Source organism: Procambarus clarkii, chromosome 5, assembly GCF_040958095.1.
Source record: "Procambarus clarkii isolate CNS0578487 chromosome 5, FALCON_Pclarkii_2.0, whole genome shotgun sequence".
Classification (NCBI taxonomy): domain Eukaryota; kingdom Metazoa; phylum Arthropoda; class Malacostraca; order Decapoda; family Cambaridae; genus Procambarus; species Procambarus clarkii.
The window spans coordinates 30121884-30148173 of record NC_091154.1 but is presented as its reverse complement, the minus strand read 5'-3'; the positions used below and the strand labels follow the sequence as shown (position 1 = coordinate 30148173).

Below are 26290 nucleotides of genomic sequence, written 5' to 3'. Positions count from 1 at the left end.
AGAAAGAGCCGAGAGCGAAAAAGAGTGGGTTCACAGGGTTGATCAGCATAGCAGGGGGGGGGGGGCTGTGATGAACATTGTAATAACACAGAGTGAACGCCATACCAGAATCCTGCGGAATACCACAGCTGAGGGAGGGAGGAAGGGAGGGAGGGAAGGTGAGAGAGAGAGGGAGAGCGAGAGAGAGAGAGGGAGGGAAGGCGGGATGGATAGAGGAAGGGAGAGAAAAAACAATTTCACCCTTATCTGCCAACGATAAATGACCCACGATAAAAAAAAACTCTTTGTCCAGGAAACTTAATTCAACCCACTATGACATATTTACTACTATTTCAAGCCCTTCCACCCCACAATAGCCAGGTTGATCACACCAGTCACTGGCGAGACTGTCCACCTGGGGTCTCACGTCACCGTACTAATGTTCACACAGAAATTATAGGTTGCACGGAGCTTAAACTTTTTATTCAAGGTTAAATTCGCAGACATTAGAGACTGTCCACAAGAGAGAGACTTGTTCATGGAACTTAAAATGGTAGATTTTGGATAGACTGAGCCAGGGAGAGAGGCCGAGAGGAAGGAAGAGAGAGAGAGTTTAAGGGTTCTTTAACTGTTAAATAAACTAAAATATAGCTTTCTGGCGTTCACCGGTGTCACACCCAGCTCCCTGGCGTTCACCGGTGTCACACCCAGCTCCCTGGCGTTCACCGGTGTCACACCCAGCTCCCTGTCGTTCACCGGTGTCACACCCAGCTCCCTGGCGTTCACCGGTGTCACACCCAGCTGTCAAACATTACTCGGTGTAAGCTGTTAGAAGTGACAGCAATAATAGTCGACAGGGAGACCGTTCGCCAGCGACAGTGTCAGAAATCGATAGTCCCCCAGAGAGCGACGGTGTCATGGATTTCCCCTTAATGGACAGGTGGAGGGAGAAGCGAGGGAAAATACACCATTTCTCTAGAGTTTATCAGTCTCAAGGACTCCTGACCCCCGTGGTGGAGGCTGCGTGGCTCCTGTCCCTCTCTCTGGGCTGTCTTGGCAACATCTCCTGGTGGACGGGCAGGTTTTGGAAGATGATGTGTGTTAGCTGGAAATAAGGTGGCAGAAGATATCACTGTAGATACGACGATTATCAGTGCGGGTGTGACGATATCAACACACACACACACATATATATATATATATATATATATATATATATATATATATATATATATATATATATATATATATATATATAAAATGAACCATAGCCCTGGCTAGAAATGGAATAGCCGAGGACAGAGAAAGTCTGGCTGTGGATAACCAAGATAGCACCTGTCCAGATAGGGCGGCGAGATGGGTGGACAGTGAGTGGAGTGGACGATAGCACACACACACGCACACACACACACACACACACACACACACACACACACACACACACACGCACACACGCACACACACACACCGGTGGTCTCGACAAGCGTCATCACCCTTAATTAAATCCTAATTTACATTGCATACGTCCGTAATAGGTCATTAACAGCCTGGGTCCTCCCCCCCCACCACCACCGACCCTCACACCAGCTGGTGCCTCGCCTGCCAGTTGGCACCTTACCCCGCCAGCTGGTGACAGTTTACTCAAAAGAAAACAAAAGAGAAACGGTGAGATTATCCAGGGAAAGCGGGGTCAGGATAATGATCTTGTGCTTGTCAATCTCTCCTCTTATCTCCATTCCTCAACTTCATTACTGTACACTTGTTAGGATTGAACTCTAGTAGCCATTTATTAGCTCAAGCTTCTGGCTTAAGTTTTCTTGTAGTGTCGTGCAATCTTGGTTACTATTCATTTCATTAGTTTCGCATCATCTACAAGCCGTCAAAGAACATCTTTTATCCCTTCGAGAAGGTCATTCACATATTTAAGGCGTAATAGTCCTGCTCTGACGAGTCCCTGTCTATGGCTCCCCGTTCGACTCCTATTTGGAGTCTTGGTGTGTTAGTCACTGTCTTGTGCACCCTCTTGACGTCCCTTTGTGACCAGTCACTGTCTTGGGCTTCCCCTTTAGAGTCCTGTAGATCCTAGTTCCAGTTACGGGCTTTTCCTATGAATTACTGTTGTGGGCCAGTTCCTGTCTGTCAGGTACTCTCTCGTCCCTCGAGTTGGATAGACCTCAGCAGGACTCCAAATGGAAGTCCAACAAAGGGATCGTCCACAAAAGGACTCCAATGTGGATACCAAAACGGGGACGAGACAAACCGCACTTCAATGGGAAAGTAATTCAATTCTTCACGAATGCTGCAGCAAAAGCGCGGGCGTTTGAAGCAACAGAGATTATTAAGAGATAGTACAGCGGAGCAAGGTGGAAGTAACACAATAGAGCAAGAGAGAAACAGAGAGAGAGGGAGAGAGAGAGAGAGAGAGAGAGAGAGAGAGAGAGAGAGAGAGAGAGAGAGAGAGAGAGAGAGAGAGAGAGAGAGAGAGAGAGAGAGAGGGACAAAGAGACAAAGAGAGAGAGAGAGAGACAAAGAGACAAAGACAGAGACACAATATATAAAGAAAGAGTCAAGAAATCGCGAGAATAAGATGGCAAACCACGGTAGCATATTGCCAGCACCAGCGCTAGGCAGCTGAAGCCTTGTCTTAAGTGTCCGTCAAGATAATTTGTCCCGAAGAAAGTTCCAAGCTTCCAACGTTCCAAGGTTCAAAGCTTCCAAGGTTCAAAGCTTCCAAGGTTCCAAGCTTCCAAGGTTCCAAGGTTCCAAGGTTCCAAGGTTCAAAGCTTCCAAGGTTCAAAGCTTCCAAGGTTCCAAGGTTCCAAGGTTCCAAGCTTCCAAGGTTCCAAGGGGGCTTTCGGTCTTGTGTGCTCTCCTTCCCTGATCCCAGAGTCAGGAGAGCAAAGGATGAGGTTGGAGAGGTGTACCCCCTTATTAGGCTATTTTACAGAACTTCTTTTTGACGGCTCATAAAACCGAGGACAGGGTTTTGAAAAATATAGTTAATAGGAACGTTATCCCTACAGACAAAAATCAGAAAATACAATTAACAATTTACTATAAAAAAAAAAACGGCCAACCTACTCATGAAAAACTCTCCAGACACCAAACAGAACGCCTTGAAGGAAACCAACGTCGTCTATGCCTTCAAATGCCCACTTGTGGACTGTAAGCCCCAAAGAGCTCAATATATATAGGCAAGACAACAACGTCTCTTTCCAGGCGATTAGGATGCATAAACAACAGGGCTCCATCAAGGAACATATAATCTCTTCCCACAACCAGACCATCACCAGAGAAATCTTAAAAAAACAACACAGAAATCATCGATAGATACAACGATAGTAGGCGGCTCGACATCAGGGAGGCACTACACATCAAAAAGTCAACACCAGCAATCAACAGCTAATTAACGCATAACTACATTCTACCCACTTCAAGACCTCGTATGGGCTAATAGGGCTTCTGCAGTTACTTTCATTCTTATGTACCCACTTCACCCAAAACTTGTGTCATCTCACCCAACACGTATAAAAGCAAGATGTAGGTTAAATATATTATACACAGTGTATCAAATGTATTATAAGTGCAGTGTTAAGTGAAAACAAATCTTTGAGAATGTATGAAGCCCATACGAAAGGCTTCTAGGCGTCAGATCAAGAATATAAATGAATTTTGGAGAAATGATATTTCAATTACCATCGACAGTGAAAGGAAACATAAGAAATATTAAGAAAATTAGTTTTAGAATTATTAATCTTACCTTTTCGGTCATATTTAACAACTTATGTTTACAAGAAAGACTGCTACCAATATATATATATAATCATTCCGTCCGTAGTGTACACCCCGCTTAAGAGAGACCACTTGTCGAAACATAAGTCAACGTTTCCACAAAACAAAGTTAATTAAATAAACTGAATGTTTCCAGGTAAACAAAAAGCTTTAATCAGACGAGTGAAGAAGAAAGCTTAAACTATCCCAAGACCCACAATAACGTCTCCAGGAGCCACTAGGCACCCCTGAAATCCCATGTTGTAATATAATGTAATCCTATAATAAAAAATAACAGGTATAATCCTCACATAATAACCCCAGATAACACCATGCCATAGATCTAATGTAATAACCTTTCGTTATAACAGCTTTACTATACAAAATATATATATTAACGTAACTAAAAATATATATACATTATTTTACAGGTAATATTTATTTTTCCCAGTAATGCCGAAGCTCCGTGGATATTGTGCCGAATTTCGGGTGAAAATATTAAAAACGAACATGTGAAAGTGGGTCATCAGGCCGCGGTGATTATTTTGGTCGAGGTTTTAACTGTGGAACGTAATTGCACGCTCGATGTGACTATGATTTAATGCTCGATGTGTGTATGAATGATTGGCATGATGATTATATTGGTGTTGGCGTGATGAGGTTATGATGATGGCGGTTCTACGTTCGTCCGTAGAACGTAAAACCCCCGATCGACACCCACCAGGAGACCTCCCCATCTCCCCCCCCCCCACACCTAACATAAAAATAAAGGTAACTGCAGAAGGCCTATTGGCCCATACGATGCAGCTCCTATTTATAACCACCCAATCTCCCTCATATACATGTCTAACCCGCGCTTGAAACACTCGAGGGGACCCCACCTCCACCACCTTACGCGCACCACTGGACGAATCGACTATTATATAAATATTTATCCCCTCAAAAACACGGACGAATCGACGATTAAGCATTGCGTTGCTTAACTTAAGAAAAAGAATATATACAGGCAATTATATATATATATATTATATGAAAATATATATATATATATATATATATATATATATATATATATATATATATATTATATGAATATATATATATATATATATATATATATATATATATATATATATATATATATATATATATATATATATATATATATATATAATTTTACCTAGAAGGGGTACCACCTCTGGTGCAAGTGTAGGGACCATAGCCTCGGAGAAGAAAATAAAGAGTACTCAGAGTACATTATATATAAAATATAATTTAAATATATATATATATATTATATATATATATATATATATATACGAACAAGCCTGAATGGTCCCTAGGACTATATGCATACATATAGTTATATATATGTGAGAAGTACTCAGCCTACTATGTAAAGATCGATTTGCCTAATAAGCCAAGTTTTCACGAATTTATATATTTTTCAATTTTTTTTCATATGAAATGATAAAGCTATCATCCATTTCATTATGTATGAGTAAAGTTCTTTTAATTTGAGATAAAACTAAAGTAGATATATGAGCGAACCTAACCTAACCTACCTAACCTAACCTAACCTAACCTAACCTAACCTACCCTACCTAACCTAACCTTATCTAAACTAACATAACTAAGTCGATAATTTAGGTTCTTAATATAATATAATAATAATATTTCAAATAAGCCAATTGGAAACAACTTTTTTAAAATAAAGAAAATCACTCGGCATATTAGGCAAATTAGTCATGCATAACAGGCCGATAAGTGCGTTATGGCTACTAGGTACGACACATATATATATATATTATATATATATATATATATATATATATATATATATATATATATATATATATATATATATATATATATATATATATATATATATATATATATGGTGGAAGCGGGGCTCATGGACCCTTGGGCTATTAGTTCAGCCCCGGCAGCTGGCGAGGACAGAGTTCCTGGCTGGAGGCTGGAATTCTGACTGTCGTAGGGGTTGTGTTGGTGGAGCTTTTTATGAAGGCAATGTTGGTGGAGGCCTTGATGGTGATGGTGTTTGGGTAGTGGTCATGGTCACTGGAGAGCCAAGAGGTTGTGTTCGTAGTGGGTGAGAAGCGGCACACACACACCCCAGCAGGGTCACCAGGCGACACACGCCAACAGGAACCGGGTAAAAGAGGCCAAACCTCCACTGGACGTCCCCTCGTGTGGAAAATTAATGTGCTTCCGCTTGAGCAGTCGACCAAGGAAGATGAACAGCCAAGCGCTTTTACCGCTAACGAGCAGCCGAATAAAACTACACATAGCTGACTATTTTTCCAGGATATTTTAATATTTCAAGTTTGGATCTTGTTATCAAGTCTTTTGTTTGTGTTATTTGAGTCAATGATCGGCAAAAAAAAGCTGTGGTTAATTCGTAATAGTTGTTTCAATTTTTTTCCCCAGTTTAAAAGAAGTATGAAAGTATAATAATTTAAAAATGCCTCATTATTTCTTAAGACGCTGTTGAATGAGATTTTGTAACATTCTTAATTACTTGTATGAAATGTTGCTGTATTTTTCCGGGTCTTATACGTAATGGTCTTCGTGTCTCACGACAGATGTGTACAAACATGTGACTAACTCCTATTTTCCTGTCAGGTGTATTTCAACATGCGGCAACAACACTGACGTTCCTTCTCTTTGGCACTGATCATGATTTCAACCCTTGACCCTATTCAGAGTGTCGGGCTGTTGTAATGAACTTGTTTTAGGTCATCTCTGCAACTCACTGAAGCAGCAAGTGTTCATCCATCTGTGTGATTACATTCACGGGTTCAAACTGAAGCCTCACTTTCCTGATTAAAACAGACCAGGAAGCACGTGTATACTAGCACACACACACACACACACACACACACACACACACACACACACACACACACACACACACACACACACACACATACACACACACACACACACATACACACACACACACACACACACATACTAGGCAATAGGTCTATCGTTGATTTGTAGAAGTGTTGGAGAGAGATATATTCCCATCATAGTCAGCAGTATATATATATATATATATATATATATATATATATATATATATATATATATATATATATATATATATATATATATATATATATATATCGCCCATTACATTATTATTTTGAAACATATACTAAGGAAGTACTGAGGGAATGTTCGCAATCTTCCTCGAAAATGTTAAGATCGAGGAATGTGAATGTCTCTGGACGGAGGCAAGGAATTAGCGGCCAGTTGGCGAAAGAATGGCCAATCAGAGACGAGCTTCTGTGAGAAACTCCTGTAAAGACCATCTGGGGGATTTGAAGACGCTGCTTAACTAGAAAGACTTCAACTGTAAAAAAAAAAAAATGCCAAGAAAACTCCTAAAACTCTTGCATTCTAAACCTGAAGCAAATATATTTTACCGATGTTGATATTTAGAAATAATTTTTTTTCTACTACTACTAATGGCATTATTGTTATTTATATTGTTATATATAATTTTTATTTAAAAGTTTGACCATCAATACTGTCACTGCGAATAGATCAGACAGAAATGATCTATTGTAGTAGATTAAATAGATTAAGTAGATCTACTACAAGATCTACAAGTAGATAAGCACTATTGCAAGTAGATAAGCACTACTGCAAGTAGATAAGCACTGCTACAGGAAACTTGGAGGAAAAAGGTGTACTGCCCTTGTAATAATCATATTAACTTGTAATAATCATATTAACTTGTAATAATCATATTAACTTGTAATAATCATATTAACTAATGTAACGTGTAAAGAAATAATAATATTAATAATAGCCTGGGACGACCACCCCTTCTGTTACACGGGGTGTGGGGGGGAGGGGGGTAAACACTGTTCCAGCAACAGAAACGAAACACATTTTAAACGAAGAAACACAAACAGACCGTACGACGACTGGAAACACTGAACGGAGTATTGAACGCAGCAAACGGGAGAAGAACGAGTATCAACTACGACGGGAGACGAATGAGATAATTTCATCTGTGGCAGAGACGAATGGCACAGTGTTAAAAGGAACCCACTGGAGAGAAGTGAGACGTTTGGTGAGGCGCTGGGTGAGGCAGGCGGTGAGGCGCTGGGTGAGACGAGCTATGAGGCACTCAGTGAGGCAGGCTATGAGGTCTCCCCCTCACGTTTTAACAAGAGACGAATCCTCTCGCCAGTGAGAAAGAAGCCACAGAGCCTCTATAACAACCACCCAGGTATAAACACCCCCCCCCACCTCCCCCCACAACAACTCAACCTCTATACACTAGCGCAGACAAAATTACAAATACAACGTGGAAATACCAAGATCGGTGCTGGGAAAAAGAAACAGGAAATAGGAAAAACCTATTGACGAACGAAATAGGATTTGATCTTCCCAGGAGTGCTCCGGAGTCAGGCATGGCACGACCTGAGGCTTCGTGAATCCTGTGTGCTACAGCTGCAAGAAATGTGGAGGAAATAACAGTGATAGCGACAGTGACAAGCAACAGGTATGCTTAATTAGAAGAGCAGCGGTGAAGGTGATATTGGACAAAAAGACTTGGAAATGTATATAGTTTCAGTATTATCACCAGAAACACATAAACCATGAAAACATGGGCAGTACATGGGGGGAATCAAACAAACCAGAAGAACGATATTTAAACTTGATTAACGTGTCAAGAAAATGGGCACAACCTACGTCAGACCCGTTCTAGAATACGAAGCGCTGGTATGAAATCAGCACCTCACGAAGTTCAAATAAAATATGAGGAAGAACGAAGGTAAGTACGAAGCACGAGACCAGTTCCTGGCCAGACACGGTGCCCTGACTCGTGTGTGTGAGGGTTTCAGACAGGCGAAAGACCAAAAGTGTAGGAGATAAAGGGAAAACTTACTGGAAATCTTGATTCAACAACGAATAGGAAATACGTTATTATGACAGGAAAATAATGTTCAGACTCTCTCTCTCTCTCTCTCTCTTTTGCCTCTTATTCTCTTGTTGCTCCGGCTACCACCACCATCACACCCATTTTCCTCATGGAAAAAAACGAGGAAGGACAGGGACGATGGAGTGTGCAAAGAATGATGGCAGGAGGAAGGAAGAGATGGCAGGGGGAAAGAAAGGGAGGGCAGGGGGAAAGAAAGGGAGGGCAGGGGGAAAGGAATGGAGGGCAGGGGAAAAGGGACGGAGGGTAGAGGGAAAGGGAGGGAGGGCTGTGATACAGGGGATACAGGGGTCGGGATACTGGCTTGATACACCAGAGTCGTGGGTGTCTGGGGCTTGTGCTGTATCAGGTGACAGTCAATATTCTCTCCCTGCTTCAGACCCTTGCTCCTGTGTGTGCTGCTCCTTATGTGTCCTTGTGTGTCTGCTGCAGCTGCTCCTCATGTATGCATGTATATATGTATTTAAATATGCATGCATTTTTGTATATTTTATATATATTTTATATATATAATATATATATATATATATATATATATATATATATATATATATATATATATATATATAAAATATATATATTTATATATATGTGTGTGTGTGTGTGTACTCACCTAGTTGTGCTTGCGGGGGTTGAGCTCTGGCTCTTTGGTCCCGCCTCTCAACCGTCAATCAACAGGTGTACAGGTTCCTGAGCCTATTGGGCTTTATCATATCTACACTTGAAACTGTGTATGGAGTCAGCCTCCACCACATTGCTTCCTAATGCATTCCATTTGTCAACCACTCTGACACTAAAAAAAGTTCTTTCTAATATCTCTGTGGCTCATTTGGGCACTCAGTTTCCACCTGTGTCCCCTAGTGCGTGTGCCCCTTGTGTTAAATAGCCTGTCTTTATCAACCCTGTCGATTCCCTTGAGAATCTTGAATGTGGTGATCATGTCCCCCCTAACTCTTCTGTCTTCCAACGAAGTGAGGTTCAATTCCCGTAGTCTCTCCTCGTTGCTCATATCTCTCAGCTCGGGTACTAGTCTGGTGGCAAACCTTTGAACCTTTTCCAGTTTAGTCTTATGCTTGACTAGATATGGACTCCATGCTGGAGCCGCATACTCCAGGATTGGTCTGATATATGTGGTATATAATGTTCTGAAAGATTCCTTACACAAGTTTCTAAAGGCCGTTCTTATGTTAGCCAACCTGGCATATGCTGCTGATGTTATCCTCTTGATATGAGCTTCAGGGGACAGGTCTGGCGTGATATCAACCCCCAGGTCTTTCTCTCTTTCTGACTCTTGAAGTATTTCATCTCCCAAGTGATACCTTGTATCTGGTCTCCTGCTTCCTACCCCTATCTTCATTACATTACATTTGCTTGGGTTAAACTCTAACATCCATTTGTTCGGCCATTCCTGCAGCTTGTCCAGGTCTTCTTGAAGCCTCAAGCTGTCCTCCTCTGTCTTAATCTTTCTCATAATTTTGGCGTCGTCAGCAAACATTGAGAGGAATGAGTCTATACCCTCTGGGAGATCATTTACGTATATCAGAAACAGGATAGGTCCAAGCACAGAGCCCTGTGGGACTCCACTGGTGACTTCACGCCATTCTGAGGTCTCACCCCTCACTATAACTCTCTGCTTCCTATTGCTTAGGTACTCCCTTATCCACTGGAGCGCCCTACCAGTTACTCTACCTGTTTCTCCAGCTTATGCATCAACCTTTTATGGGGTACTGTGTCAAAAGCTTTCCGACAGTCCAAAAAAATGCAGTCCGCCCATCCTTCTCTTTCTTGCTTAATCTCTGTCACCTGATCATAGAATTCTATCAAGCCTGTAAGGCAAGATTTACCCTCCCTGAACCCATGTTGATGGGTTGTCACGAAGTCTCTTCTCTCCAGATGTGTTACTAGGTTTTTTCTCACAATCTTCTCCATCACCTACCATGGTATACAAGTTAAGGACACTGACCTGTAGTTCAGTGCCTCTTGTTCTTCAGTGCCTTGTGTGTGTGTGTGTGTGTGTGTGTGTGTGTGTGTGTGTGTGTGTGTGTGTGTGTGTGTGTGTGTGTGTGTGTGTGTGTGTGTGTGTGTTTGCAGGTACGTAGATGTATGCGTAGCACTGTACGCATACACTGTACTCGCGGGTTTGAGCCCACTCCTATCACCAGGTGGTGTATACACACATCCTAAGGTCATGCTAAATCTACATTTGACTCTGTGTATACCTGCCTTCCAGCACCTCCCTGTATTAGTTCAATCCGTTTTATTAACAAACTCTCAACAGCAGAAATACTTTCCCAACTCCGTCGAGCACATTATAGTTTCCTCCTGGTCGTCCATGGTATAATATCTTGTCCTTGTCTATTCTGACTATTTTCCCCACACTAGTTTTTCCTATATTCTTGACCAGTGATCACGTATTCTCTGAATATTCTCTCTTCCAGTGATGTGAGATTCAGCATCTTTCATCTTGACGTCAGTTTCTCAACTCTCCTATTGGTCTTAGAGTCATCTCTCGGGACTAACTTATAAATCGTAATTTGGATTGGCGAGAGATTGTCCTCATAGTGCTCTGTATTCCAGAAATTATATGTTGTATTCGCCTAGTTGTACTCAACAAATTGTGCTTGCAGGGGTTGAGCTCTGGCTCTTTGGTCCCGCCTCTCAACCGGCAATCAACTGATGTACAGATTCCTGAGCCTACTGGGCTCTATCATATCTACATATGAAACTGTGTATGGAGTCAGCTTCCACCACATCACTGCCTAATGCATTCCACCTGTTAACTACTCTGACACTGACAAAGTTATTTCTAACGTCCCTGTGACTCATTTGGGTACTCAGTCTTCTCCTGTGTCCCCGTGTTCGCGTATCACCCGTGTTAAAGAGATTATCCTTATCTACCCCTGTCAATTCCTCTGAGAATTTTGTAAGTTGTGATCATATCTCCCCTTACTCTTCTGTCTTCCAGTGTCGTGAGGTGCATCTCACACAGCCTTTCCTCGTAACTCATGCCTCTTAGTTCTGGGACTAGTCTAGTGGCGTACCTCTGAACTTTTTCAGAACGTTTTCAGAACCTTTTCTTTGTGTATAGTCCTGAATGATTCCTTGTTACAATTTCTGAAGGCAGTTATCATTTCGGCCATTTTTTGCATATGCCACTGATGTTAATTGGTTAATATGTGCCTCATTAGATATGTTTGGTATGTCTATCTAGAGTATTTTTTCTCTGTCAACTTCCAGCTGGTCTCACCCATCCAGTTAGTGTCGTGTGTGTGGAAACACAACCTCTGTCATTCCTAGCGTTGGAGTGAACACAAAGTTTCCAAGACGTATGACATTCGGAAAATATGATTCTCAAGGTATCATAAAAGTTGAAGAAAGTCCATTAAGAAAAGAAACGTATTGAGAGAAATGAGAGAGAGAGAGAGAGAGAGAGAGAGAGAGAGAGAGAGAGAGAGAGAGAGAGAGAGAGAGAGAGAGAGAGAGAGAGAGAGAGAGAGAGAGAGAGGAGATTTCTGAGAGAACTCAGAAATCGGAAGCCCAATAACAGTAATTTCGTCTGTTCAACAAACATGTTCTTACGACACCATAACTCCACAACTCTGCCTCCCACACTGACGCTCTAGCACTGCCTGTGGGGCCTAAAACACCCGGGAAGTGTAATATTTTGTCAAATACTCTAGACGAGCACAGAACTCCAGCCTCTAGCCCAGCTCCAATAAGATTCTCTATAAAAATTACTACGGAAGTCACTACAAGAATTACTACACAAATTTCAACAGGATTTACTATTGAGACGCAACAGAAATCACTACGAAGTGTCACCCACAGAAACCTCCACATAAATCACCGTTGTAATCTCCACAGAAAAGACTACGAAGAGTCTCCTACAGAAATCTCCTACAGAAATCCCCACATAAATCACTCCAGTAATTACTTCAGGACTCACAGCAGGAGTCACAAGAATCACTACAGGAAGCACTACGCTCACGTAGGTAAAAATCCACAGAATAGGCCCGTGATTTGAGTCTTTACTCCCTGCCTATTAAGGCTATGTGAATCAGTACAGATTCACACAGTTTTTTTTATTATTAACACATTAGGTACATCTGCATGTGTGCAGCTGCCCTAGACTATATGAAAGGGAGTACAGTGTGTCAAAAAGCTAGCTACGTGATGCTAAAAAATCACCCATCACACAGGATGGTTAGTCATTCAGAGGCATGTGATACGTATTCTGCACTGGCAGACTCTGGGTGCATTATGAGGATATCATCTACACAAGAGTGAATAAGGCAGCAGTGGTAATAAAAGCCCCCATCTCACAGGATGGTTAGTCATACAGGGCCAGATGTTTAGTAGCCTGCACTGGCAAATTTTGGGTGCACTATGAGGATATCTTCAAGAACACGAGAGTGAATAAAGTAATTGCAAAGCTCCAGGTACCTGATGCCAACGGGTCTGAAAGGTCTAATAACTGGACATTCGGTGATGTAGTGTGGGAGATCATGCCGCAGTTCCTGCTCACAGAGTTTGCACCTGGAGTGCTCAGGATTGGGAGATCCGTCACCTGCAGCCACCTGCCAAAGGTAACGGTAACCCAACCTGATCCTGGCAACCACTGTGTCGCACAGTCTGGTCCACGTTTTGTGCTGCCCATAGATATAGGTTTCAGATCTGAATAAATCATAGCTTTTTATACTGGTGCTTTCAGGTCGTTAGGAGTCAGTAAGTTCTTTCCTATCACACCTGAATGTTTGGAACAATATAGTTTTGAGAGCAGAGATGGGGATACCTAGATCTAATTCAACTTCATCTTTGTTACACGCTAATTTGGCTACAATGTCTGTCTCATTATGATGGGTTATATTCATATGTGATGGTATCCATACAAAGAATATTCGAGACCCTTTACACTGTGCAGTGATTAGGTTATTTATAATTGACACAAATCACCCCTGAAGTGCTTATAACTCTCAAGATTATAATGATTATCAAGATTATAAACTCTCATGAGTAAAACAAAGACGCACTAGGCGAATATTACACAGCAACTGTCAGTCAAACACCCCAACCAGACCATTCTCCTCTTTCCTCCGTAAACGTTTTTTTTTTAATATTAAAACTTTAAAATCATGACGAAGAAAATTTATTTTCAAATTCCAATCCAGGTTATCCCAGTGACATAACACTAGAACGGGGTACTGTGGCTATGCCCCAGGTACTGTCCCCTCTTTCCCCCTTCTCTTCCACCCCTCTTCACACCCCCCTCGTTTTCTTCTTTTCCTCTCCCTCTCTCCCAGAAAATGTATTTTTTACGAAGCATTTGATCTGCTGAACAACTAACTATGGGGAAACAAATATTTAAGACGTGACTTCATGAAAATCACATGGGAGGCGTTGCTATAAAGGCCGATATTTCTTAAATCATTTCACTTGAGTCGACACTGACTGGCCAGTAACACTCCCTTTCCCCTACATGATTTATTTTGGAAAGGTGAGTGACGCTAACGCTAGGCGTCTGGCCCCCGACCAACAAAGAGAGAGACAGACATTCTATGCTATAAAGATTTCTATTTTTTTCCAAGCGAATCGATCTGTGTCACATAAAATGTAATGACCATCTCTTTCTGTGCCACGGGGGACCCCCCCCCCAGTTGCATCAGTTCTAAGGGTCTGTGGGTGTCTAGACGTCTCCTGAGATAATCAAGGACTCGGAGAGAGAGAGAGGCACCTCTTACACAAGCTCGCCCGCTCACTCTTTCAAGTCCTCGTATCTCTGTTCCGCTCCTCAGCCCTACTTCAAAGACCCGGATTAACCAGCAGGCTATCCTCTCATCCGTCTCTCTCGCTTCAGACTGTCATCTCTGTTTCTGTGTGTGTGTGTGTGTGTGTGTGTGTGTGTGTGTGTGTGTGTGTGTGTGTGTGTGTGTGTGTGTGTGTGTGTGTGTGTGTGTGTGTGTCTCTCTCTCTCTCTCTCTCTCTCTCGCTGCAGACTGTCATCATATCCTTCAGGTGCTGCTGAGACAGAGCAGCTACACGTCAGTGTTGATGTCTCGAGCAGTGTACCGTCGACGTCCTCGTTAATCCTCCGGCCAAGCTACGGTACACTCGTATATAACGTCAGGTCCCGTCCTAGTGTCAGGTCATTGTCAGTGGCTAAGAAAGACGACTCCCCACAACTCCGCTGAAAATGATGAAGATTGTTCACTAAATCCAGTTCCACGCCAGATTCTCCTCCACATCACAAAATCTACTATATCCTCTTTTATTTGTAAAGCTTTTCTCGGTGTCGTCACAGCTACGCCTTCAAAGTCCCGCACAACCCACAACTTCCACGAAGCAGAAAATGTCCAACTGTTGATCTAAGACGATCAAAGTAAAAGATGAAAGCAGCTCAGATTGAGTAAAAAAAATAATATTACTCCGCTCCTGACACTGTTGCTGAATGCTGTCTGAGGCGTAGTGAAGATGGTAGGTTAAAGAGGAGAGGAATAAATGGAGAGAAGAGAGAGAGAGACTTGTAGGAGTGCAGGTAGAGGAATAATAGTTCTTACTTATCAGATCTTGCAAGACCGGGATTCAACTCTTGGGGTCCAGCCTCTCCAATTATCGACCAATGAGTCCTGACCCCTTTGCTCCTTGCCATTATTGATTTTAATACCGTGGATGGATGTAGCCAGACTCTCTCTCTCTCTCTCTCTTCATAATTCATTGTTCTTACTCACCATTACTTAGTAATGAAAGGGGCTTCCATTACTATACATACGCGTGGATCTTCAATACATTCACCTACCTCCTTTAGTTCTGTTGCTGCTTATCATAAACTTTCTGTCACTACTATAATGTTATTCTACAGTATGTTGCATGTCTGGATCATGTCCTTTAAGGTTCCTATTTCTCCCATTGACAACAGGTAACATTCAGACTATGCAATCTAGATTTAGAAATATATTACAATGCAATGGATAAATCATCTACAAAATGGTTCAGAGAATGATGACAAAGGTCACTTGTTGCGATCATGTGGCCCACGGGACCGCTTCACTATGAGGCTTGCACTCGTGTGAGGCTTGCACTCGTGTGAGGCTTGCACTCGTGTGAGGCTTGCACTCGTGTGAGGCTTGCACTCGTGTGAGGCTTGCACTCGTGTGAGGCTTGCACTCGTGTGAGGCTTGCACTCGTGTGAGGCTTGCACTCGTGTGAGGCTTGCACTCGTGTGAGGCTTGCACTCGTGTGAGGCTTGCACTCGTGTGAGGCTTGCACTCGTGTGAGGCCGGGTGTGTGAGGCCGCAGTCACCTCACATCCCCAGTAATCCCCACGGGGGAGGGATATTAAACCTCACAGTGATTAAAGTGCCACCTCTTGGGTGGCTTAATCTTTATCAATCAATCAAAGTGGACTCTTGGCCACCCTAGAATGACGCCCTTAAAATCCCACTGTGCTTCCCGTTGTGTGTATTCTTCGATTTTGTCCCACCAGACGCCCCCTGGAGGAAAGCAAGACTAGTCAAAAGCAAAATATTTACTGTAGCAACACTAAATATGCGCCTATATGACTTTCGTTATCTATATGTCCCCTGCTGGCAATAGTCTGGCACACACGGTACAGTCACACACACATATTTACTTTTCTATAGAATCTGTCCAACACTGAAATACCACACGGCCGTCCGCCGACTTGAAGATGCTCTCATGGCACTAAGGAAGTAGACAAGTATAGTTGTCACCTTGCTCTTCCACAGTAGACTTGGTCGGCCATCCTACCTTAATCTCTGATGCACGCCTTCTCTAAAGCTAAGGCGCACTGCTATGTCTCTGATCGCTGGCCTGTGATCAAGGTATCTCCTGTGCCAGGTAAGCATTCACTGCCTGTGCCCAAACGCTATATATATGGTATTCCTACCGTCACAGCGCGCTGCTATTGCATCTCCGAGCCGCTGCAGGTTTTTTTCCCGGTAATGCGTCAATTCCCGCTCCAGCTGCATCCTCACTCAATCATGATCCGGGTCCAGCAGCCCCGCCTCCGACGACCATTCTTGTGCTGTACTGCCCCTTAGCCACAACCTGGCCCTCGAGACGACGTTTCCACCCCGCCCTACTAATATTGCAGACGAAGAGTCACAATAACGTGCCTGAAATATGTTGACCAAACCACACACTAGAAAGTGAAGAGACGACGACGTTTCGGTCCGTCCTGGACCATTCTCAAGTTGATTTTCGGACTATCCTGGACCCAGGATAGTCCGAAACGTCGTCGTCCCTTCACTTTCTAGTGTGTGGTCTGGTCAACCTACTAATATTGGTTGGTGTTGGCGTAGGTCGGCCACACCACGGGAGTCACTGCCCCTGAGGCCACGAGGTCGTTGGCGGGAATAATTCTCCTCTTTATTGTGGCCGAATGACTAACGAGACCTGAGACTTGCACCACATGATTAGAAGAGACTGAAAATGCTTAATTTACATTTTCTTGAAAAGCGAAGAAAATAGTAGGGGGGGGGACATGATTAAAGTTTTCAAATACTACGAACAGGGTGCTAAATATACCGAAACAATGGTTTCGAATTGCATAAGTTTAAGAAAAATCAGAAAAAAAGACCTGGGTAAATATTGGTTTGGAAAACAGCCGTTAACTTGTGGAACAAAAATTACTGGATAACGTAAATGATGTGGTATATCGATGAATGGTTTCAAGCGTAGGCGAGACACATGACCTGAATTTGGATGGATGTAAATAGGAGCCGTCTCTTCTGCGACAATAGACCTTCTCTAGGCTCCTTAATGCTTACGTTCCGCGGCTGAGGAAGGGAAAAGTGTGCATGATGGATTGAGGTGTTATCTCGGGGAGATAAATTGCAGTGAGGCTTAGGGATTGGGAGGGCAGAGTCTAGGGGGGAGGGGGGTGAGGATGGGGAGGTGAGGGGTGAGGATGGGGAGGAGGGTGAAGGCAAGTGGGGAAAGACTAAGAGAGAGAGAGAGAAAAAGAGAATGAGAGAGAGGGAGAGAGAGAGAGAGAGGAAGAGAGGGAGAGGAAGAGAGAGGGAGTATGTGAGAAGGAGAGGGAGAGTGTGAGAGGGAGAGTGTGGGAGGGAGAGTGTGGGAGGGAGGGGATCCACAATATAATACTTTTTAGTCGGAGGAGTTTTTCATGTTGAAATGGACTTAAAGCGAGCGTTTATTGTCGCATAACCTCCAGTGTGTAGCTGGCACCCCCCCCCTGCGGAGGTGGGTGTAGGTGGCACTCCCGAGCAGGTGGGTGTAGGTGGCACTCCCGGGCAGGTGGGTGTAGGTGGCACTCCCGGGCAGGTGGGTGGTGTAGGTGGCACTCCCAGGGAGGTGGGTGGTGTAGGTGGCACTTCCAAGGAGGAGGGTGTAGGTGGCACTCCCAGTTAGGTGGGTGGTGTAGGTGGCACTTCAGAAGCACCAATCCACTCATATACTAAGTTAGCCAACTTATCAGTGTAGTAGATATAATATTGAGATACTTATGTAGTAGATATAATAGAGGAAAAATAGATTGGTTAGCAAAGCGGGGTCCAAGAGCTAATAGCCCAATTCTGCAGTCACAAATAATAAATACAAATAATAAAAAATACACACACACACTTCCTGTATCATAACTCCAGGTATTATAATTAAGATCTAAAAAAAGAAACATTGATAAAATTAATAAAACAAAAATTTAATATATTAATTAAAATTGAACACCGAACCCTTGCCAAAAGTAATTAAGAAAAAGTCCGCATCTATACGTAAACATCAGCATCATAATACAAAGACATGTCAGCCACGTGGTGAATCTCGCTTCTGTATGTATATACACCGTGGTCGTGTATTTCCTGACCTTGGTTAAGGATTAAAATATACTTCCTGGGTGCGCTATTGTTGTGGTCTATTGTTGATGTCTATTGATGTGGCTTTAATGCACCTTCAGCGATTGAAAGGCTTTTGGGCCCAACACTAATCTAAATAACAATGTTTGCAGTGACTTTTCACAGTGAAATATAATCCGATATAGCACTGTCGGGGCATTAAGCTGGAAGGTGCACACACACACACACTCAGACACGCACACACACACACACACACACACACACACACACACACACACACACACACACACACACACACACAAACGGTGCTGGTACAGTAGAATGGAACAATATCACGTGTAGCAGAAAATTGTGATGTCAACATTTAAAGTTTGTATCTTCCGGCAGCAGTGACCATAAGATGGAATCTCCTCAAACATGGTTAATTTACACATTATTCCGTTGCTTCGAATTGCAACGATTGAAATTTGCAATAACAAAATACATAATGTCAGAGTAGGCATTAAGACCCGCTTAAGTAAGGCTCCCTTCAAGAAGTTCTCAGTGTTGACTGAGATAAAATTTAAAAGATAAAAGTGAAAGATAAAAATTTAAAAGATAAAAGATAAAGATAAAAAATTTATAAAGATAAAAGTGCAAAGCATTTTGCACACACTGCAATTGCATCTTGGCTTAATGTGATACTGGAAGAGATTAGGAGAGTGGGAGATGCATGACTGAAACTGTTTCAACTGCTGAGTTGACAATGGGTTCCCGAGGTCGTGCTTCAGCTCCTGGGTCTGGTCAAGAGGGTTTTTCGTATGTTTTTTACCTTCAGTTCCCGACTTCTAACTAGAAACTTTTAACATCTTGTGAAAAGAGGGGTCAGCTGCTTCTATCAATCTTCTGCCCACTTAAACATGTTTGTTTAGAAAGTCTTGTGATGTTGCTAAGTCTTGGTCTGCAGACGCCGTCATATTTCACTGTCATCTACACATTTAGTAAATGTTTACCTCCATGTCTTGTTGAAAATCTGTTGTGTTTTGGGTCACACACATATATAATCATATATAAGGGTCATATATATATATAATCCTCTTATGGAGAGAGAGAGAGAGAGAGAGAGAGAGAGAGAGAGAGAGAGAGAGAGAGAGAGAGAGAGAGAGAGAGAGAGAGAGAGAGAGAGAGAGAGAGAGACAGAGAGAGACAGAGACACACACCCCCTGAAGACCTGTGACAATATTAGTGTTTACCCCCGACAGATGAGGTCAACTTCTGGACGATGGCAATAGTGGCCGTGGGAACTGGCTTCATCCTGACCGTGGCAGTCTCCATTTACCTCATCTGGTGAGTCTCGCTTCCCATCTTACCTTCGTCACCACCTACTTTATCCATCACATTACTACATCAAGAGAGAAACTCGCCTCTCCTCATCTGGGCCGTCGTATCGCCTTCAACACATTCTTTGGTTCCCATATTCGGTAACCCTCATAGACGTATTAGGACTTTACGATGTAGGACTTTTACGAAGTAGGACTTTATGAGGTACTTTACGAAGTCCTGTTAGGCAACCAACCGACCTTACCCTAGGATGCAACCTGCAACCGCAATCGACTTGAGAATGGTCTAGGACGGACCGATACGTCGTCGTCCCTTCACCTTCTAGTGTGTGGTCTGGTCAACATGCAACCTTATCGCTCGAGTACCTGTTTAATGGTACATTCAGGGGTCGGGCTCTATCCAGGTTGGATCGACTGGGTACCAATCCCGCACTGTTTTGTGCCACGTCTATCCAGCAATAATTGGGAAGAGCTAGTACAAGTCAATAACTAAATAGTTTATTTAGGTTTTAGAGAGAGCCACAAAACCCCTACAGGATTCATCATGGCGTCCAATACCCTTCACCAGATGCTACAAATCACGAATTACTGTAGCGCATACAAATACATAATATTGTATTCTGTAGCGCCATCTTAACGAGGCGACGAGCAATTAGGTGCCTGGGAGACGTCTATCTCCATTCATAATAGAAATAAAATAAGTAAGGATTTCAGCAAAAGGTACGCCCACACACACACACACACACACACACACACACACACACTCACGCATTTAATGTTGTTAAGTTTCTTACTCGTTCCGGCCATTTATCAAGCTGATTCGAATTATTTCATTCTTTCACTAAATTAATTATTATTCCTGGGTATTTTGACCCCAGCTGAGCTATGCCATTCCAATCCTTCTCTAAGCTAACTCAAGTCATTCCACACTATACCTCAAGTTATTCTAATTGCCTTTATTACCCAATGCAAGTCTGAATATTTTTACCAAGTCAAGTCATTATAACCATTTGCTAAGCAGAGTTAAGTCATGCTAACCTGTTACTAAGCGAGTTAGACTAATTTTTTACCTTTTTACCAAGCTAAGTCAACTCAGTTTAACATTCAGCATTTTGTCACATTTTAACTTTACACCATTTTGACAGATTTTAATCTTAAACCATTTTGCCAGATTTAAACCTTACACCATTTTGTCAATTCATTCTAACCACTTTCACCAAGCTAATGCCAGTGTCTCTTGATTTCCCCGTACAGTCAGACGAGACTGGAGAGGCCCCTGCCAGTCCGTCACCACCGGACGGTCCGACACATCAGTCATGGTCCGGACGTCTACCCCCAGTCTGGCAACCACTACCACCTCCACCACCACCACCACCCCTCTCAGCACCCCCACCTCGACGACGTGTCCACCCCCTACCCTGCCTCGCCGCATCCTCGCCTCAACGAGATGACGTCTTCCATTCACTACCTCGACCCCAACACTTCCCCACTCCACGACCTGGAGGATTAGACGTCCAACTCGGCGGCGCGTAGTGTGGTCGCCTGGGTCTCTCATAGCCCGCCTCCACAGTCTTTGAGCAGATGTCCCTCCGTCACAATCTTTGACAAGACGTTCCTTCGTCACAACCTAGACCAGACGTCTCTCCGTCACAACCTTGACCAGACGTCTCTCCGTCACAGCCTTGACCAGATGTCCCTCTGTCACAGACTTTGACCAGACGTCCCTCCACCACAACCTAGACCAGACGTCTCTCCGTCACAACCTTGACCAGACGTCTCTCCACCACAACCTTGACCAGACGTCCCTCCACCACAACCTTGACCAGACGTCCCTCCACCACAACCTTGACCAGACGTCCCTCCACCACAACCTTGACCAGACGTCCCTCCACCACAACCTTGACCAGACGTCCCTCCACCACAACCTAGACCAGACGTCTCTCCGTCACAACCTTGACCAGACGTCTCTCCACCACAACCTTGACCAGACGTCCCTCCACCACAACCTTGACCAGACGTCCCTCCACCACAACCTTGACCAGACGTCCCTCCACCACAACCTTGACCAGACGTCCCTCCACCACAACCTTGACCAGACGTCCCTCCCTCCGCAGACGACCGCGAACAACAACAACTGTGCCCGAGTGACAACAGCCGTGTGTCAGCTGTATGACAATGAAGTTAACAGTTCACGCTGTTTACCAAACATATAAATTATCGTTTAACAATATTATATTCCTATTTTATAAATGTATTAATGCCCATCTATAATAATACGTTCCTGTGCTCTGTTAGACCATTAACATAGACAAAATGATCCCGTTTAACTCCATTACCTTTCCTCAATACCAATTGTTTTCCTTGACGTGGGCTGGCTCCTATCCTGAGATTCACCACTTACGCAACCCCTAACGAAACCTGTACATCTTTCTTCAATCCCAGCGACTTTGTTTACATTAATTCAATAGTTTACGAGGGCCGAAGCGCTAAGACGTTGTTCACAACAATTACAACCTTGAGTTGCGACGTTTAGAATTTCGTAAGATGTTTAATAACTGTAAGCAAGGGCGATATGGTTAAGGAAAGATGTACAGGTTTCGTTTGTTTTTGGGTAAATGTTAGACGAGGGATCTCAACTAGAGTGTCTGGTCCTCTCCAGCGCCTGCGAGCCAGGTACAGGAGACAGGTACAGCAGCCAGGTACAGGAGCCAGGTACAGGTTCCAGGTACAGGTTCCAGGTACTGCACACTCCTTCACTTTCCAACCACTTGGGCTGGACGGTAGAGCGACGGTCTCGCTTCTTGCAGGTCGACGTTCAATCCCCCGAGCGTCTACAAGTGGTTGGGCACCATTCCTTTCCCTCCGTCCCATCCTAAATCCTTATCCTGATCCCTTCCCAGTGCTATATAGTCGTAGTGGCTTGGCGCTTTCCCCTGATAGTTCCATTACCTACCTTCGCTTTCTTAGTATCGTGACTTAAGACTTTGTGGTTGTTCACAAGCCCCGTGAGCCCTCAGTGCTGTCTGTCCTCGTTACAAGTTCGTTAACCTCCACAAGCTCAGTATTCAGTGTCGTTCACTGTCAGTGCGCGCGCGCGCACACACACGCACACACACACACACACACACACACACACACACACATAGAGTAGTAGATAAATGGAATGCATTAGGAAGTGATGTGGTGGAGGTTGACTCCATACACAGCTTCAAGTGTAGATATGATAGAGCCCAGTAGGGTCAGGAACCTGTTGTGGGAACCGACCTGTGAGATTTATATTTATTTAATTTATATGAATTTATATTTACGTTAATTTATATACTTCGATAGCAATTTGTATAATGATAAGTGGACTGTATTTCTGCAATAATCTCATAATCTCACAAATCGATCCTCTACACATTAGGGGGGTTTATATTTATATGTATGCAGCCAATCAAACTGCAGAATTAACTACATACATTGAAAAGGTTCCTTATCTTATTTGTACAGCAGGTATAACCAGGATGTAGACCACATTTTCCCTCTTTGAGGTAGCTTCCACGTGCTGGTAACTGATGCACAAACATGCTTCCTCGTCTTGACCTGTTAAAAGGGCGCTAGCTGTGAAGCCAGAAACCTAGTATATGACAGGTATTTCAGAGAAACATTGTACATGGAACAATAAAGACCTGGCTTAATTACCTTTAGTATGAGGCGATTTCGCGTTCTAACCGGCTAACCCTACCCAATGACATTAATGGCCACTAATGATAGATAATGGGTTTCGGAAAGAACACTTAACTTGAATTTGTAGACAGCGTGTTGACAATGGTACACTTTTAGTTTCCATAACACTACGTCCAAGTAAATTTAACAGGAGCCGAATTTGCTCCCGTGTGAGCCTCTGGTCTCAATATAAACAATGGCTGTTTAACACTCCATACTATTGACGTTACTGGCCGACATTGTCCAGATATGATAGGAGCCGAATTTGCTCCACACGTCTCGGAGGTGACACAACAATGGCTGCCCCCTTCCTCACTCTCACGCCTGGCTTACATTGTCCACATGTCAGAAAGTGATAGAAGGGTCACATTTACTCTACTTTAATATTGATAATTAAGTTAATTTATATAAGATGTTTTTATGATGGTAAAGTCCAAAGACTAATGTATTTAAGAATAATTCCCACCATAATAGGTGGTGAATTATAATAGTATGTGGTGATGATATCCCGTTTTCTTTAGACGGTAATTCCACTACAAGTTACGTTTTCTATAGGTTACTTGTTGGTAATACAGCAGCACTTATTATCTGTCTGTATATTATTAAATGGTGTCGGATTTTCCGACACCTGTACAGTAGTTGATTGACAGTTGAGAGGCGGGACCAAAGAGCCAGAGCTCAACCCCCTGCAAGCACAATTTGGTAAGTACACACACACACACACACACACACACACACACACACACATTTGCATATCAGTGTCTCCAGTGTTTTTAGGCGTGAGTGTGTGGGTGTTCAACGCTCACTCAATAACTCTAACAGGGCTGTAGACGAGAACATAGTGTGCCAAAGCTACCATGTTATTAATGTCATTAGGTGTTACAGCCTCAGGAAAGGCAAACGAGTTCCTCAAACAACTCACCTCAGAGAAGACAGAAGACTCAGAGAAGACTCTTGAAGACTCATTTCAGAGAAGACAATAGCTCAGGTGGCTACAGAGTAACTTAGCTCTGTAACTTGGTAACTTCCTTAAATTAATTGCAAAACAGTTCAATCGGCAATCAGTTCGGCACTCAGAGAGAGAGAGAGAGAGAGAGAGAGAGAGAGAGAGAGAGAGAGAGAGAGAGAGAGAGAGAGAGAGAGAGAGAGTGTGAGAGAGAACAACTTAACTGTCAAACTGTCAAAAATTAAACTAGCCTGTGGTTGAGTTCACCTAAGATGCCAACACCCGTCTAGACTGCTCTAGTAGAACAGGCGAAGAACTTTCATATTGCACAAATATATATAAGGCCCAAAAAAGTCATGTAGGCAAACAAATAATCGCACATCAGTCATGTTGCTTATAAAATTATATTATATATATATATATATATATATATATATATATATATATATATATATATATATATATATATATATATGACAAGCGCTGAGATGACGCTGAAGTACGGGACGCTGTTTAAACAAAAGCCGAACCCTTTGTTTAAACAGAAGCCGAACCGTATGCCATGGTAGTTTCATGAAACAATAGGCAGCTTTATTTTTGTATCCCCGTGTACAACCCGCCCCCATTGGTACCCCCTTCCCCCACCAGTTGCATCGAGCTTTTGTCAATAAACATTATACATTCATGTGTTTTTGTTTACCTGTGTTAACTGATATTAGTTCATTGATTTGTAATGTGTAAAAACTGTCTTAAATCCCACATTACAAGCAGAGAGAGAGAGAGAGAGAGAGAGAGAGAGAGAGAGAGAGAGAGAGAGAGAGAGAGAGAGAGAGAGAGAGAGAGAGAGAGAGAGAGAGAGAGAGGTAGAGAGAGTTTACGTAATTCATCATTTAGGTATACGTAACCTAGACGACGACCATGAATGGAAGAGTTGCCATGACAACAGCGACACTATGATGCTGGCAAGTTGTCGTCGATGCTCTCTCTGTCACCGACGCATCTCTTGTACATGCTGATGCTGGAATTAGAACGATGACTTCTGGCTCCTTCAATCGCCATATACGCAAGCACTCGAATGTCAAAATAAAAACGTACGGTCAATAAAAAACGGACCACACTTAGATTGAAGAGCGGAAATTAAGTGAAATTAAAATTGAAAGCAAAAAAATCAATGGGGAAGTCAAATACATGTAGTAGACATCCATCAGTTTCAGGAGACTATGGAGTCCCACTACATGGATTTGACTTCCCATTGATGATTGTATTATACATACAGACAACATGGTGGACAAATTCCCACGGAGTGAGACACATGTCTGTATACACCCGCTGTAATATTTCATACCCACGTGTACGAAAAGACCGCTCTGAGACAAACGTGAGAGTCACCCAATTGGATCTGGGATTAGTAAAGTGATTATCAAGAGAACTAAGCCATTAAGACTGTAACGCACTAGGAGGGGATACGAGGATAAGGAGTTAGGATAGGACGGAGGAAAAGAATGGTGCCCAACCATTTTGGACGGTCGGGGGGGGATTGAAATAGCCAACCTGCAAGTAGCGAAACCGTTGCTCTACCATCCAGTCCAAGTGGTAAGACCATGTGGGATTAAATGAACAAGTATTCACCCAGAAATAAAATAAGCTGTTCATAAGTAAATTAAAGTCATAAGTATTAGCAGTGAACATTATAATATTTGTCAGATCAATTCATTCCTGGTAAGCCCTGGAGGCCACACAGAGGCAGGAGATC

The 26290-nt window shown here is 43.0% G+C and overlaps 1 protein-coding gene across 2 annotated transcripts in view; it reads left to right on the top strand.

The window, feature by feature from the left end:
* LOC123761968 (uncharacterized) overlaps positions 1–25222 on the top strand; it is a 40097-nt gene extending 14875 nt beyond the window's left edge. For both annotated transcript variants that reach the window (XM_045748134.2, XM_069300281.1), the window contains exons 3-4: positions 19806–19890; positions 21138–25222. In XM_045748134.2, coding sequence (XP_045604090.1) covers positions 19806–19890; positions 21138–21393 — 341 coding nt within the window. In that variant the 3' untranslated portion in view covers positions 21394–25222. The remainder of the gene's footprint in view (positions 1–19805; positions 19891–21137) is intronic.
* The last annotated feature ends 1068 nt before the right edge of the window (positions 25223–26290 follow it).